Genomic DNA, 18,490 nt, shown 5'->3' on the forward strand with positions numbered 1-18,490 from the left:
GAAATAATTAGCAAAGAATAAGGCAGAATATTCACAAGATTATTGCCTTTACAAAAATAGGAGATATATACAACTATAGAATATATTTATCAGATATTCTAACACACCCCTCAGTCGAAGCGGGAGGTTCACAAATGCTTAGACTGTCCCAAAAATCTTCAAATAAAAATATGAGGTAGGCCCTTCGTAAAAATATATGCAATCTGATAACGGGAAGGAACATGTAGGACTCGTACTTCGCCTTTAGCGACCTTTTCCCTGACAAAATGAATGTCCATCTCAATATGTTTGGTACGTTGATGTTGTACCGGGTTTCCTAATAAATAAATGGCACTCACATTCTCATAATAAACCAGAGTAGCTTTATGAATAGGACAGTGAAGCTCAAGTAATAAATTTCGGATCCAAACAAGAATCAGAAACTACATTAGCTACTCCTCGGTACTCTGCCTCAGCACTGGAGCGTGACAAAGTTGGTTGTCTTTTGGATGAACAATATATTAAATTGTCACCTATAAAGACACAATAGTCGGAAGTAGGACGTCTAGTATCCGGGCATCCTCCCCAATCTGCATCTGTATAAGAAATGAGCTTGTGGATTGAGGATTTATACAAATGTAGACCATAAGATAATGTGCCCTACAAGTAGCGCAGAATACGCTTAAGAGCACTCATATGCTCGTTCCTGGGATCATGCATATGAAGACAAATCTGTTGAACTGCATAAGATATGTCAGGTCGAGTAAAAGTAAGATACTGTAAAGCACCGACCAAATTGTGGTACTTGGTGGGATCCTTATAAGGTGAATCCTTCGAAGCACTAAGTTTCAGTTTGGTGTCAACAGGAGTGGGAGAAGAGATGCAATTAGCCATACCAACTCTTTCAATGATATATATTGCGTACTGTTGCTAAGATAAAAGCATACCATTATCATTGCAGGATACATCAATCCCCAAAAAGAAAATGAGAGGACCCAAGTCCTTCATAGCAAATTCAGTACCCAAGAGAGCCATAAAGTGCTTTCTCAATCGATCAGATGAAGCTGTAAGAATGATATCATCAACATATAACAAAATATATGCCATATCCGAGCCCTGATTGTAGATAAACAAAGAATTATCTGATTTACTGTTATAAAACCCAATAGTGGCAACAAAATCTGCAAATCGCTAATACCAGGCTCGCAGAGCCTGTTTAAGGTCATAGAGTTATTTCTTTAGTAAACACACACATGATCAGGGCAACTTTTGTCACGAAAACCCATAGTCTGATGCATATATATTGTTTCATTGAGATAACCATGTAAGAAAGCATTCCTGACATCTAACTGGTGAATAGGTCAAGATTTCGAAATAGCAATGCTAAGAACAGTACGAATAGTAGCCAGTTTGACAACTGGACTAAAAGTCTCATCACAATCAACCCCTTACTGTTGAGTTTTCCCATCACCTACAAGACAAGCTTTATATCGCTCAAAAGAACCATCATATTATCTTTTATGTCAAAAAATCCACATAGATCTGATTACATTCACATCTGGTGGCCTAGGTACCAATTACCATATTTTATTAGTAATAAGAGCATTAAAATTCATCTAACATTGCATCTTTCTAATTTGGGTCATGAATAACACTAATAGGGTTCTTAGGTAATGGAGAAATATTAGTGGTAGTCATGGCCAAGAAATTAGAAAAATATTTCGTGTTTGGTTTGTAGATGCCATTTTTAGCTCTTGTTGTCATTTGATGAAGGGTAGGACCTGGTAACGGGGTGGGAATGGGTGTAGGCTGGTGGTCTGGGATGGGGAGGGCAACAGTACCGGGTGAGAGATTCGGCCCAGAAGAAGAAGGCCCAGCTTGAGAGTGAGGAGACGAAGATGGGCTGAGAGGAGTAGGCCCAACAGAGGGTGTGGGCTGTAGTGGGTTTGACGCCACATGCCCAGGAGAAGAGGTTGGGTCAGCTTGGTGCTCTAAATTAGGAGTTGGAACACTTTGGTGAGCCAAGTGATATAAGATTGAATTATAATCCAAAAAATCATAGTCGTTTTTGTGAGGTGAGTGAAGCTTAGAGAAAGGAAATTCGTGTTCAACAAATTTGACATGACGATAAATAATTATCTTTCCACTTGACATGTTATAGCATTTAGGACCTCTATGATTTAGGGCGGGACCAAGATAGACACAAGGAGTGAACCTTTATTGCAATTTATGAATAGAGGTGCATGGGAAGAGAGGAAAACATAGACAACCAAAGACACTTAATTCCGAGTATATGGGATCACATTGGTATAAAACTTGAGTTGGAGACTTAAATCCTAGAACTATGGTTGGAAGCATGTTTAGGAGATATGTGGTCATCTCTAAAGCATGACGCCAAAAGGAAAGCGGTAAAAAAGTATGAGCAATTAAGGTTCAGATTATATTGTTTATGGATTTTATGTGGCATTCGGCTTTTCTATTTTGAGGTGATGTATGAGGACAAGAAAGACGGAAGAGCATGCCATGGTTATTAAAAAACTCTTTTAAAGTGCCATTAACATATTCCGTGCCATTGTCACATTGAAATGTCTTAATATCACAAGTAAATTGTGTACGTATTAGACTATGAAAGGATTGAAACAAGTGTTTGACTTGAGATTTCTTAGCAATAGGAAACGTCCACAAGAATTTACTGAGTAATCATCAAGAAAAAGAACATAATAACAATGGCCAGATGTACTCATTGCAGGCGAAGTGTAACCCCCACAGACCGATGCGGGTAACCCGATCTGATCCGGGAAGTCACATTAGGGCCACCGGAGCGACCCAGTGTAAAAATAGCGGAAAATTTAAAACCTTTTATCAGAACATGTAAATTCATAAAATCATTTGCCACTACAAAATAAAAGTTATCACTATTTAAAAATAAAACAAATTTTCATACTCGTATATAAATCAAAATACAATTGCATGCCCCCTAATCACATGTACCATACTCTGCAACAATGCCGAAAGAACTCCCTTACTGAAGTCGATAGATGCACTGGTACAATTCTTTTAACCTGAAAATGTGAGTAATAGAGTGAGCTTTGAAAAGCTCAGTAATACAGAACTACCAGATGATGATGAATAACGTGCTGATACAGATAAACATACATATCCTTATTATTTTCGAATATTTACATATTTTTATACTGAGCAGAGATCCTACTGATATTTCAGATGGTAACGGACAATGAGCTTTCAGTTCAGACAAAATATTTCGGATGACTAAGTTCAGGAGATCAGAATAGGTTATCTAGTGTGTTCCCATAAAACCAGTAAAAAGATACATATTTTTTTAAAGCATATATATATATATACCCCCATCCTTTTACAATCTGTTTGTGTAGGTTCCCCGGAACCATACACTCCGCACAACCAGTAACAGTAAGGCCCTGAGCACACAGCCAAAGAGCCTGCAGTAATCTTCCTCCAACAATAAAACCCCCCAGATAAAACATTTCTCCGTCGGTAAACGTAGATATCAGAAATCAAAACAGAATTCATATCAGATATCAGAACAGAATCCAGATCAGAATCAGAACAGAATTCAGGTAACGTATCAGAACAGAATTCAATTCGGAAATCAGATAAAATATTTATATAATTAGGGAACACACCAGAGTTTATAGGTATTATTTAAAGGTACTGTATCAGGCAGAGAAACACAGTTATTCAGTATGCCGATAGAATATCGGAATTCAGAATCACTATTGGAAGAGTTCAATAACTGACAAAATCATCAATTATTCAGAATATAACTTGAGCTGTAAGGAAGAAATGAAGATTCGGGACATTTACAATCTATGTCGATTGATCGGATTATCAAACAACTCTTAAATGAATAACTCCCAAAATTAATGCTTGTCGATTGATCAATTCATTGTTCTTCCTGGGTATTTACTCTTTAATACCACAAACTCTTATCCATAGATCATTTTTAGAATCATCACTGAATAGATATTCCAATGTCTTTATTTTAATTTTACGCTTCCAATATATCATGAAATACTGACGTGCTTGATTTGTAGTTCATGATCCAGAAGAACAGTACATTGTGTATGTTCATTAATGTTTCCAGACTCATTCACATCACTTACTTAATCTTTAGTGCTTGAGGTTGCTTAGTTCATTTAGCATTCAAGTCTATTCCAATTACTTCAGGATTTTCCAGAGTAATTCAATACATTTCTGAATTTCAGATACATATTGTACTTCCGTTCAGTTCAGTTTGGTCTTCGTGGTTGATTAGTCGAACAAATATCCAATTCTTAGTACCGAATGCAATCTAGAGTTGAGCTGAATACTTCCAAAATTATCATTGAGCTAAACTTGAGTAGACGAACATGCATTCAAGTAATATCTATGTCGTTCAGGTACTGACATATTATTAAGGTTGATCGGCTCACTTAAGTTTTGTTCCATAACTTTTAAAGGTAGTCCAATATCTATGCTTATTTGGATTCCTTAATTAATCCAAGGTATTTACTTAGTTTAGGCCATAAGGTTATTTTGGTAATTTTGGTGTTCAATTTTATTCTATTTATTTTAGAGCTCGAGGATATCCAATCATTCCTGAGCTTGGTGATATTCTTGGGTCATTTCCATTACATGGGTATTTTGGTCATTTTACAGATCCACGGTATTTCAATCTTTTCCTGCCATCCGGTCTTATTATTTAATTCAATCTTATCATTTACTTCAGTCCTTTTGAACAATTCTGACAGCAGAATACCCCCGATAAGTTATTCTTCAAGTATTTACTCATTATTCGAATATTTACGGGTCAAATGTCTTCTCAGATTTTACAAACGGAATATCAGGAATTTTCCTGCACTAAGTCAGGATCTTAACAACTAAATCCGTACTTAATCGAGTTAAGTATGAATCCCCTAAGTATTTTCTCATTCAGAGTCAACTCAGACTATTCTACCTCTTAAGGGTATTTCCGTAATTTCTTAACCAGATAATTTCGATATTAGCTATTAACGAAAATAATATAATTTAGAGATCCTATGATTAATTGCTTTCTTGAATACTCTCTGATCTTGAAACGGTTCTCTTAACAAACTTCTAGTATTCTTCACAAACTCTCATAGGATTAAAAATCGGTTATCCATAATTTCCAAATAAAACTAACATTTCTTATGCACATCAATATTTTATCAGATCAATATATCTGTAAAATCCTCTTATCTAACTTCCATATTCAAATCTTGTCTTTTTATAACATAAGGGTATTTTCGTAATTCTAACCTACCAGAGTATTCTCATAATTTCTCATCCAAGTACCTTTAACATTTAACCTTTGATGAAATAAATTATAAGTTGCAGATACAGGGTTGATTTCTTTATCACTAATCACAAACTTGTAATTTAATCTAACAATTTCTCAATCTCTTATATTAGTCATTCGATCCGTAATCAGTTACAGAATTTCTACCACATCATATCAAGTGTATAAATTATTCAACTCCACCAAAGTGACAAACATTATCTTGTTCATGCATTTATCAATATAAACATGTTCCATAAAGCATAAAGAGGTAGTAAAGTATTACCTCGATTTCTGTGCAATACTGATCGACCATAAAAATTCCATTCGAACACCTTTGATCTTCAATTTAACTTCCAATATTTCCTCGGATCCATATAAACAGAAATTACATCAAAAACGAAGCTTAATTCTGAAAAACGGATCGAATCGGATGATAAATCAGTCAAAAACAGCTTACCGGGTTCGAATTTGGTAAAACCGACTTCGGATTCGGATTCAGGACGTCGCAAGCATATAATAATATGGCTTTTTGAAAATTTGGAATCTTCGGTCAAAATCAAAGTCAACGGGTTTAACCGGTAATTTCGAGGCCTTCGAATTCGAATTTCGAGAAACGGACTGCAGAATCGGATTTGGAACGTCAAAAAATATCAGGATAGGTATACTCGGTCAAAGTCAAAGGTCGTTTAATACCCGGTCAAATGGGTTACAAAACCGGTCAAACCGATCATTTTTCCTTCCCCACGCGTAGTGGTGGCACGTGGGGGCGCGTGAACAGTGCCCTGATATCGAAAAATTCCCGGAAAAAATCCTAAAAATTATTTTAATCGATTTCGAGATACTTACAAAGCTCGGTTCAATTTTTTGAACGGCGGGAGAGCTCGATTTCAACGAATCAAAAACTTCGGCCGCTTCACCTCCACACGCGCCGCCGCCGCCGGAGAAAAGGGAGGATATCGTTGGACTCGGAACGACTCATGGAACACGATGGTGCGGGAGGTGTCGTAAACAGATGACCCGATCGTCATGAATCGATGAAAAACCAACTAAAATCGAGTTATTACCGACGATACTTCCGACTGAAATTCACGACGAACGGTGATGATTCACGACGAAAGGTTTGAGGGGTTTGGTTCCTCGGTTGACAACGAACACGATGGTGGTTTCGGCTCGTCGATCAGAGGTCGGACGGCGAGTAGATCGGAGTTTGAAGGAGGGTTGACGGGAGAGGGAAAACTGGAAAAATTTCCAGAAACATACGGGTGATTGGGGGTATATATCATCTCATAATTAAAAATGGCTAAACCAAGAGTTTAGCCACTGAACTTCCTGCATTTCATAAAACGGTCTTCCAACTTTAAAATTTTGCAATTTAACCCACTGTTTCTTTCAAAATACCAAATTAAATCCACCACTTTATAATTTCTTAAATTTAGCCCCTAAATTGGGGTATTACAATTCTCTCCTCCTTAAAAGAATTTCGTCCCCGAAATTCATTCGTGTCATATAATTGCAGAAATGAAACTTCCATCAGTTCTTTCATATCTTTCATGTAGCTCTTATAGAAATACGAATCCTTCACTAATCCTTAACTAGCTGAGCATACATTCTTATCATAATTTTTCCTTATTTCAATAAAAGAATATGAACGAAAATTTTCTCGAGTAATCAATCTCTTCAGAATTCTCCCTCAGTCCAAGTAAATAATCAAAACAACTTTATCCTTGTGAAATCAATTCAGCCTTGGCTACGTGAATAGGCTCATAGAGCAGCAGCATATCTCAATTTCATTTCCGGAGTCAGGTCAGAATTTCACGAATAATTAACTCTCACATGGCTCGTGAGGTACTTTACAGTATTTATACAGATGTTACTGGTATTCCTTTTTGCAAAGGTAGAGTCTTAACGAATAGAAACTTAGGTTTACTCATTACAGATAGGGACTCAACCATGGAGTTTCAGCTCAGAGAGGTACGATTGCAGTCTAGGGGCATGTACTGATCAGACATATTTTGACATCCGACCGGCCGATCTAACTTGAAAATTTTGACTCAAACCAAAGCTCTGATACCACAAAATATAACCCCCACAGACCGATGCGGGTAACCCGATCCGATCCGGGAAGTCACATTAGGGCCACCGGAGCGACCCACTATAAAAATAGCAGAAAATTTAAAACCTTTTATCAGAACATGTAAATTCATAAAATCATTTGCCACTACAAAATAAAAGTTATCACTATTTAAAAAGAAAACAAATTTTCATACTCGTATATAAATCAAAATACAATTGCATGCCCCCTAATAACATGTACCAACCTCTGCAACAATGCCGAAAGAACTCCCTTACTGAAGTCGATAGATGCACGGGTACAATTCTTTTAACCTGAAAAGGTGAGTAATAGAGTGAGCTTCGAAAAGCTCAGTAATACAGGACTACCAGATGATGCTGAAGAACGTGCAGATACAGATAAACATACATATCCTTATTATTTTCGAACATTTACAGATTTTTATGCTGAGCAGAAATCCTACTGATATTTCAGATGGTAACGGACAATGAGCTTTCAGTTCAGACAAATATTTCGGATGACTAAGTTCAGGAGATCAGAATAGGTTATCTAGTGTGTTCCCATAAAACCAGTAAAAAGATACATATTTTTTTAAAGCATATATATATATACACCCCCATCCTTTCACAATCTATTTGTGTAGGTTCCCCGGAACCATACACCCCGCACAACCAGTAACAGTAAGGCCCTGAGCACACAGCCAAGGAGCCTGCAATAATCTTCCTCTAACAATAAACCCCCCAGATAAAACATTTCTCTGTCGGTAAACGGAGATATCAGAAATCAAAACAGAATTCATATCAGATATCAGAACAGAATCCAGATCAGAATCAGAACAGAATTCAGGTAACGTATCAGAACAGAATTCAATTCAGAAATCAGATAAAATATTTATATAATTAGGGAACACACTAGAGTTTATAGGTATTATTTAGAGGTACTGTATCAGGCAGAGAAACACAATTATTCAGTATGTCGATAGAATATCGGAATTCAGAATCACTATTGGAAGAGTTCAATAACTGACAAAATCATCAATTATTCAGAATATGACTTGAGCTGTAAGGAAGAAATGAAGATTCAGGACATTTACAATCTATGTCGATTGATCGGATTATCAAACAACTCTTAAATGAATAACTCTTAAAATTAATGCTTGTCGATTGATCAATTCATTGTTCTTCCAGGGTATTTACTCTTTAGTACCACAAACTCTTATCCATAGATCATTTTCAGAATCATCACTGAATAGATCTTCCAATGTCTTTATTTTAATTTTACGCTTCCAATATATCATGAAATACTGACGTGCTTGATTTGTAGTTCATGATCCAGAAGAACAGTACAATGTGTAAGTTCATTAATGTTTCCAGACTCATTCACATCACTTACTTAATCCTTAGTGCTTGAGGTTGCTTAGTTCATTTAGCATTCAAGTCTATTCCAGTTACTTCAGGATTTTCCAGAGTAATTCCGTACGTTTCTGAATTTCAGATACATATTGTACTTCCATTCAGTTCAGTTTGGTCTTCGTGGTTGATTTGTCGAACAAATATCCAATTCTTAGTACCGAATGCAATCTAGAGTTGAGCTGAGCTGAATACTTCCAAAATTATCGTTGAGCTAAACTTGAGTAGACGAACATGCATTCAAGTAATATCTATGTCGTTCAGGTACTGACCTATTATTAAGGTTGATCGGCTCACTTAAGTTTTGTTCCATAAATTTTAAAGGTAGTCCAATATCTATGCTTATTTGGATTCCTTAATTAATCCAAGGTATTTACTTAGTTTAGGCCATAAGGTTATTTTGGTAATTTTGGTGTTCAGTTTTATTCCATTTATTTCAGAGCTTGAGAATATCCAATCATTCCTGAGCTTGGTGATATTCTTGGGTCATTTCCATTAGATGGGTATTTTGGTCATTTTACAGATCTACAGTATTTCAATCTTTTCCTGCCATCCGGTCTTATTATTTAATTCAATCTTATCATTTACTTTAGTCCTTTTGAACAATTCTGACAGCAGAATACCCCCGATAAATTATTCTTCAAGTATTTACTCATTATTCGAATATTTACGGGTCAAGTGTCTTTTCAGATTTTACAAACGGAATATCAGGAATTTTCCTGCACTAAGTCAGGATCTTAACAATTAAATTTGTACTTAATCGAGTTAAGTATGAATCCCCTAAGTATTTTCTCATTCAGAGTCAACTCAGACTATTCTACCTCTTAAGGGCATTTCCATAATTTCTTAACCAGATAATTTCGATATTAGCTCTTAACGAAAATAATATAATTTAGAGATCCTATGATTAATTGCTTTCTTGAATACTCTCTGATCTTGAAACGGTTCTCTTAACAAACTTCTAGTATTCTTCACAAACTCTCATAGGATTAAAAATTGGTTATCTATAATTTCCAAATAAAACTAACATTTCTTATGCACATCAATATTTTATCAGATCAATACGTCTGTAAAATCCTCTTATCTAACTTTCATATTCAAATCTTATCTTTTTATAACATAAGGGTATTTTCGTAATTTTAACCTACTAGAGTATTCTCATAATTTCTCATCCAAGTACCTTTAACATTTAACCTTTGATGAAATAAATTATAAGTTGCAGATACAGGGCTGATTTCTTTATCACTAATCACAAACTTGTAATTTAATCTAACAATTTCTCAATCTCTTATATAAGTTATTCGATCCGTAATTAGTTACAGAATTTCTACCATATCATATCAAGTGTATAAATTATTCAACTCCACCAAAGTGACCAACATTATCTTGTTCATGCATTTATCAATATAAACATGTTCCATAAAGCATAAAGAGGTAGTAAAGTATTACCTCGATTTCCGTCCAATATTGATCGACCATAAAAAATTACATTCGAACACCTTTGATCTTCAATTCAACTTCCAATATTTCCTCGGATCCATATAAATAGAAATTACATCAAAAACGAAGCTTAATTCTGAAAAACGGATTGAATCGGATGATAAATCAGTCAAAAACAGCTTACCGGGTTCGAATTTGGCAAAACCGACTTCGGATTCAGGACGTCGAAAGCATAAAATATGGCTTTTCGAAAATTTGGAATCTTCGGTCCAAATCAAAGTCAACGGGTTTGACCAGCAATTTCGAGGCCTTCGGGTTCGAATTTCGAGAAACGGACTGCAGAATCGGATTTGGAACGTCGAAAAATGTCAGGATAGGTATACTCGGTCAAAGTCAAAGGTCGTTTAATGCCCGGTCAAAGCCAGTCAAAGTTTTGGTCAACAGTGGTCAACGCCGGTCAACGGTCAACAGGTCGGGTCAACGGGTCGGGTCAACAGGTCGGGTCGGGTAAACGGGTCGGGTCGGGTTGTAACCGGTCAAACTGGTCAAATGGGTTACAAAACCGGTCAAACCGGACATTTTTCCTTCCCCACGCGCAGTGGCGGCGCGTGGGGGTGAGTGAACAGTGCCTTGATATCGGAAAATTCCCAGAAAAATTCCTAAAAATTATTTTAATCGATTTCGAGATACTTACAAAGCTCGGTTCAATTTTTTGAACAGTGGAGAGCTCGATTTTCAACGAATTAGAAACTTTGATCACTTCACCTCCACACGCGCCGCCGCCACCGGAGAAAAGGGAGGACACCGGTGGACTCAGAACGGCGCAAGGAACACGATGGTGCAGGAGGTGTCGTAAACGGATGACCCGATCGTCGTGAATCGATGAAAAACCAACTAAAATTGAGTTATTACCGACGATACTTCCGACTGAAATTCACGACGAACGGTGATGATTCACGACGAAAGGTTTGAGGGGTTTGGTTCCTCGGTTTACAACGAACACGATGGTGGTTTCGGCTCGTCGATCGGAGGTCGGACGGCGAGTAGATCGGAGTTTGAAGGAGGGTTGACGGGAGAGGGAAAACTGGAAAAATTTCCAGAAACATACGGGAGATTGGGGGTATATATCATCTCATAATTAAAAATGGCTAAACCAAGAGTTTAGCCACTGAACTTCTTGTATTTCATAAAACGGTCTGCCAAGTTTAAAATTTTGCAATTTAACCCACTGTTTCTTTCAAAATACCAAATTAAATCCACCACTTTATAATTTCTTAAATTTAGCCCCTAAATTGGGATGTTACACGAAGTCCAAAGATCAGTGTGAATAATATCAAAAGGAGAAGCAATGTACGACATAGAATCATAAAACGGTAACTTAGAAAGTTTCCCAAGAGGGCAAGATGAACAAAAAGTTTTACAAGCCTTATTACAATCAATAAAATTTTTACTTTTAAGAGACCTAAAAACAACATCACCAGGATGTCCTAGACGGTTATGATAAATATCAGATGAAATAGTAGTAAAAGCTGAATTATTGACTGGAAGAGTGGCTTGATTAATGGAGAATAGAGGATAAAGGTCACCGGTACTGTCACGTCTCACTAGTCTGGCTCCCACCTGTAAGTCATTAACGGAAAAACCAAGGGGATCAAATTCAACGGAAACTGAATTATCTTTGATGAATTTACGGACATATATTAAATTTTTAGTCAATTTAGGAGCATGTAACACATTGTTCAAGTGAAACGGGGAGTAAGGGCGAGGCAAAATAGTACTACCGTAACCAACAATTGGAACTAGATGTCCACTGCCCACAATAATGTTATTATGTTTAATGCTCGAATTGAAATAATAAGAAAATATACCTTAGTCCGAAGTCATGTGAGATGTAGCGCCGGTGTCCATATAGAAATTTCCATCCGGCTGAGAGTGGGATAGAGCATTCATCGCTGCCTCGATGTCCGTAAGAGCGTAGCTATTGTATGGAGATATTGGACTGAATGGAGCTACTACAGTATAGGCTTGAGGACGTGAGCCTAGTAGTCCAGGCCCAATAAGACGTGACACAGCAGTAGGAGCAATACTGGTTTTTGGGGGCTAAGATGCAGCAGCGTACGGGCATGGTGGAGGGTTGGACCTGTAATATCCGTAATACCAGGTTAGTGACTAAATTGTAAAGTTTCAGAATTTGGTGACTAAAGTAGAAGAATAAAATAGTTCAATGATTTATTTTGAAATATTTCCTAAAAGATGTTAGAAATTATAAGGTGAATTGAAGGGCAAAAGGGTCATTTGCAAGGAAAATATTTAAATATGATTATATATTTAACACATGGAAGGGAAGAGGAAACAAAGTGGTTTCCAGAATTCTCTTAATCTTTCTTCTTCCTTCACGCGTAAAAACCAAGAGCCAAATGTGAGTTTTCTGATTATTGAGTTTTTGGTTAAATTTAAGATTGGGTTTTGATTATTAGATGATAACTAAGCTTAAGGAAAGCTTACGTTATCTTAAAATCAAAGTATGATGGAGTTAGGAGGGATTAAAGATTTGAGGTTCCTGGATGAAATCTTGGAATAGAGTTCTTAACTATAATTGGAAGTTAAATTTGACTTGTCATCAATCTAATTAAGAGATATGAAGTAATAAAATTTGATTTGGAACATGTTAGAAATTGAGTATGATTCTTGAATTACATATGGAGAATAGGATTTTGATGTTAAAGAGGTGATTAATGAAAAAAAATGAGTTTGAATATGAGTATGTAAGTTAAGGATAAGAAATGGGAGGATGTATGAAGTAATTAAGCTGAAAAAAGTGGATTTTCGGGCATAAATTGGATTTCTAGGCTAGTGTGCATCGGTACATATTCATCATGTACCGATGCATCAAGGGTAAATTTCCAGAAATTGTTCAGTGTGTATCGATGCATAGGAAGTGCATCGATGCATCCCTTAAAAATAGAAACATCGAATGCAATTAATGCATCGATGCATAAGGAGTGCATCGATGCTCATGTTAAGGGATGCATCGATACACTGTAGAATGCATCGATGCACTTCAAGGGAAAATTGAAATAGATATTTCTTTTTGTCTAAGAAATGATAGATTATAGTATATCAATTAAATATTGATATGTATCAATGTATGATTATGTAGATATCGAACATGAACAAGTTCTAGAACGATTATCAAGTTAAGATTGATCGAAATAGAGGAAATCATAAAAGTGGATTGGAACTTAGTGAGGCCAATGTGAGTGCATATTATTAGATTGTGCATATTATTACATGGAAATTAGACTTGTGATAAGTATGTTTCCAATATTTTATATGTTTGCATGAATAGAAGCATGATTAAGTTTGTATTATGTGTATCTGCTTTGTTCATATTATATGTTATGAGGTGTGAATTTATATGATATGGGTTATATGGAAACAAAATATGTAACTATATGTGAACCTTATGAGATGTATGAATATGTGAAATAAGTTATAAGGTCACGAATCATGTATAATAGTAAATGTTGTATGTGATAACCATAGAAAGAAAATAAGTTAAGTGATCATGAACATGTAAATATATGTTTAGATGAGGATATAATAGCAAAACATAAATTACATGAGTCAAGTTTATGGAAACTATTATAATTTACTTATAGTATTAAATGAAAAGTGAGATAAACTAACTAGCATTGATTTATAGGACAATATGAAAATGGAATATCAATTAGGAGATTTGTACATAAATAATGATAATCATATGAGAGATAAGTTGTATGAGAAAGATTGGTCTGCTTAAATGAGCTATGATATAGAAATTACATGGTAAAGATCTATGAAGTCATAGGAAAAGGTTATAAGAGTAATGTAAACTTGAATTAAGAGAATATAAGAAATTTGTATATAAATAAATTTATATAAGTGATATATGTTAGTATTCTACAATATATGTTATATGATCTATGTAAGCATAAGAGAACAATATATAAGCTACGAAATAGTAACTGTGGGATTTTAGTGCTATATAACATTATCTATGTGATTAAGTACAAATGTGATATCCATATATGACAATGAAATTGTGAAATTATATGAAAATGTGATATGATCTACGAGATAATAAATCAAGTGAATTATATGGAAGTGATTTGTGTGTACATGTCTGATATGTCTTACATGATATGTAAGATTTCACAAGAAATGACATGAGCTATGTGATTACATGATTATAAGAGATCAGACATCCGATAAGAGATAAGTGTTATGAATTTGTGAATATGAAGTGACATAAATAATAATGCCTATGTTATGTGTCATAAGAGCTAGGGGTATACTTGGCATGCCAAGAGTCGAGGGTCTACGCGGTCCTTCGGGACATATATGTATTCCTTGGAACACGTGTGATGTCTGTTGAGACACATACTTGATCTTTTGTATATGTATACGATTCTTAAGGAATTTTCTATGTGGTCCTTAGGGACATTTTATATGGCACTTCGGTGCAAATCTACGCGATACTTCAGTGCAATTATACGTGGCACTTAGGTGCATTTATACGAGCTGTGGTGACAGCATTTGTGCACAACCTCTATAGACTCACATATATATTGTTCTCACATGTGTACATGGGCTAATAAAGAAATAACAACAAACATATTACATGTGATTTGTATGCTTTTGTGCTATGAATTGTATTATATGAGTTATATGATGATATGTAGATTGTATGATTAAATGAGTCAAATGTGGGTTAAAATACTAGGTATAAGAGGATATATACGAAGTGAGATAAATAATAATGATATTGATAATGAAATGAGGCTAATGATGGAAATGATGAGTATATGTGTGTATATATGTTCTTACATGTAATGATATATTGCATATGTGTTATAGGGATTTATTACATGAATAAGGGTATGAGTGATAACAGTAATAGTTCATGCATGATTACAAGTTATAGTTACATTATATGTTTATTGCCTCACTAAGTGATAGACTTAATATGTGATTATTTCACACGTAGGTTACAAAAGCGAGAAGAGCAAGACAGGTCAGTATCTCCCTTACAAAATTTCAGATCAGAAAATAGATGATTTAAATGTGTTTGGTTAATTTGAATATAGTTGGCATGTACTAAGTGATTGAGTTGAATATGCTCTGATTGATTTTGGTTATTTTGGTCAATTTATGTAGATAAATCGTTTTTATTTTAATGTAAATTTTAAATTTTTCTTTGAATTTTGTCCAGAGTCAAAGTTTGAGAAGTTAATGTGACACCTCAAAATCGTATCTGGGTCGGGTACAGGGTGAAGGTGTTACATTTAATGGTATCAGAGCTACGGTTTAGTCGATTCTCGGCATAAACCGGAGTCTAGAGTGTCGTATAATGTGTACATGCCAACAAAATAATGAAAATTTCTGATATGAAATTGTAAGGAATATGTTATCTTGCTGATAGAATAAGTTTAATAGAATACAATATAAATGTGATTATAAGAAATGACAAAGTGAATCGATAGGTGCAAACCTGATGGTGGTAGCAATTCACCTGCCCTGGCTAGGCATGATGAAAAGCGGACACCTCAGGAAGTGCCTCGTAAGACCAAAGGTTAATTTCAGAAAATTGAAATCGTATCTGAATAGTGATAAAAGGTTTTCACTATTTCGAATCAAAAAAGTGATATGTAGAAGTTTTGTTATAAAGTGAATAAGATAGAATATGGTGAGCAAATGTCACCATAAGGACGTTAAGATATCAAATGATTGGGTTAGAATTACTAAAGAGTTCAAGGATAAGTGCATCAGCGACAAGTGTATAAGGTATATGAAGCCAGAGTTTATGAGTTTGATACAGAGGGAAATCGTAATGTGTATGGACAAGAGTAAAGTTTGATGAATAGAGTGAAAGGTTGTGAAGCTAATTTAAATGAAAATGATGCATGCAAGTGATGTGTAGAGGGCTGGTGCCTAGATTAAAAGGAGTGTTATAGGTGTTGAAATGGTTCCCTTTTCAAAAAGTGGTTATTGTGTTAAGGTTCTGGAGAGAACTCAGAATGATTAAAGGAAGTTATGATGTTGAGCTTGAATAACGAAAATTTCAAGATGTATGAGAATAGAGGTGAAATTGATAAGTTAAGTAAACTAATTTTGAGATAATTTCGATTGGAAAGGATGTATATGATTGGTTGACTAAGGCTTGTGCCATAGATTGAACATATGTTATTGATTAGCTATCAGAGTAAAGGTGATAGAGTTATAAGATTGGAGGAAAAGATAAAGTTGAGTTAATCAATTATGATGTGAATCAGAATATAGTTGTGTATTCTGATCAGATAGCTATAATGTAAAAAAATAGATAAGTATTTGCATGGAACCTTAAACAAGGAAAATACATATATAAGAAATGATAAAGAATGAAGTTCTGTATAAGAAATGGGTTATCAAAGTCATGAGGATGCAGTGAAGTTTGGTACATAGCGATGAGTATAGGTGATAAAACAAGAGTATGTGAACATGAAAGGAAATATATGATTTGTGTATAAGGAATAAATAAAGGAAGAATGAAATAAAGAAATGAAAGGGATTGAGTTAAAGGATCAGACACGATAAAGGTTATATGGAAGTGTAGATGATAATTTTGATATAAAAGTAAGAAAAATGTGCAAGGTGATGGGAAAAGATTCTTTAAAGTGTATGTTGAATCATATTTAAAGAAGATTTAAGGTCGTGTTCTTGGTTAAATGATGATGGAAAACAAATTTGGTTATTATTATAAGGTAGTTAGAGATGGATTTATGATGTTGAGTGATGAAAATGGATGTTATTGTCTATGTAATGAGTGACATTATATGGATTTTTGAAAGGTCAAAGGAAATGCAGAATCGAATGAGAGAAAAGACATAAATGGATTGAAGTTACTGGTTGTTGTTTAAATGATAAGCGATATGATATTAATGTATAAAGGAAAAAGGTAATTGAAAAGTTAAAGGATTGAAAATAAGTTTTCTGATGATGACAAGAAAGATTAAATAAATGAAGCAACATGAGAACATTAGAAGATATGTTTTATCAAGATGTTCAATGAAAATTCGAGGATGAATTTCTTAAAAATGAGGGGAGATTTGTAACATCCACAATACCGGGTTAGTGACTAAATTGTAAAGTTTCAGAATTTGGTGACTAAAGTATAAGAATGAAATAGTTCAATGATTTATTTTGAAATATTGCCTAAAAGATGTTAGTAATTATAAGGAGAATTGAAGGGCAAAAGGGTCATTTGCAAGGAAAATATTTAAATATGATTATATATTTAACACGTGGAAGGGAAGAGGAAACAAAGTGATTTCCAGAATTCTCTTCATCTTTCTTCTTCCTTCACGCGTAAAAATCTAAGAGCCAAAGGTAAGTTTTCTGATTATTGAGTTTTTGGTTAAATTTAAGATTGTGTTTTGATTATTAGATGATAATTAAGCTTAAGGAAAGCTTACGTTATCTTAAAATCAAAGTATGATAGAGTTAGGAGGGATTAAAGATTTGAGGTTCTAGGATGAAATCTTGGAATAGAGTTCTTAACTAGAATTGGAAGTTAAATTTGACTTGTCATCAATCTAATTAAGAGATATGAAGTAATAAAATTTGATTTGGAACATGTTAGAAATTGAGTATGATTCTTGAATTACATATGGAGAATAGGATTTTGATGTTAAAGAGGTGATTAATGAATAAAAATGAGTTTGAATATGAGTATGTAAGTTAAGAATAAGAAAGGGGAGGATGTATGAAGTAATTAAGCTGAAAAGAGTGGATTTTCGGGCATAAATTGGATTTTTGGGCTAGTGTGCATCGGTACACATTCATCATGTACCGATGCATCAAGGGTAAATTTCCAGAAATTGTTCAGTGTGTATCGATGCACAGGAAGTGCATCGATGCACCCCTTAAAAATGGAAACATCAAATGCAATTAATGCATCGATGCACATGTTAAGGGATGCATCGATACACTGTAGAATGCATCGATGCACTTCAAGGGGGAAATTGAAATATACATTTATTTTTGTCTAAGAATGATAGATTTAGAGTATATCAATTAATATTGATATGTATCAATGTATGATTATGTAGATATTGAACATGAAAGTTCCAGAACGATTATCAAGTTAAGATTGATCGAATAGAGGAAATCATAAAAGTGGATTGGAACTTAGTGAGGCCAATGTGAGTGCATATATTAGATTGTGCTATTATGATATGGATTAGACTTGTG

The 18,490-nt window shown here is 34.8% G+C and overlaps 1 protein-coding gene across 1 annotated transcript; it reads right to left on the minus strand.

The window, feature by feature from the left end:
* Positions 1–384: 384 nt before the first annotated feature.
* On the minus strand, positions 385–873 carry LOC120116045 (uncharacterized mitochondrial protein AtMg00810-like). Its single transcript, XM_039136618.1, has 2 exons — positions 660–873; positions 385–575 (listed from the first exon to the last, which is right to left on the minus strand). The coding sequence occupies exons 1-2, from the start codon at positions 871–873 to the stop codon at positions 385–387; spliced, it is 405 nt and encodes a 134-aa protein (XP_038992549.1).
* Positions 874–18,490: the final 17,617 nt, after the last annotated feature.

This window comes from Hibiscus syriacus, unplaced genomic scaffold (assembly GCF_006381635.1).
Source record: "Hibiscus syriacus cultivar Baekdansim isolate YM2019G1 unplaced genomic scaffold, ASM638163v2 tig00110280_pilon, whole genome shotgun sequence".
NCBI classification, from domain to species: domain Eukaryota; kingdom Viridiplantae; phylum Streptophyta; class Magnoliopsida; order Malvales; family Malvaceae; genus Hibiscus; species Hibiscus syriacus.

Coding starts and splice junctions, on each gene's coding strand:
- LOC120116045 (XM_039136618.1), bottom strand. CDS start 873: ATGGCTAATTGCATCTCTTCTCCCACTCCTGTTGACACCAAACTGAAA. Junction 576..659: donor GCATATGAGTGCTCTTAAGC/GTATTCTGCGCT, acceptor TTTCTTATACAG/ATGCAGATTGGGGAGGATGC.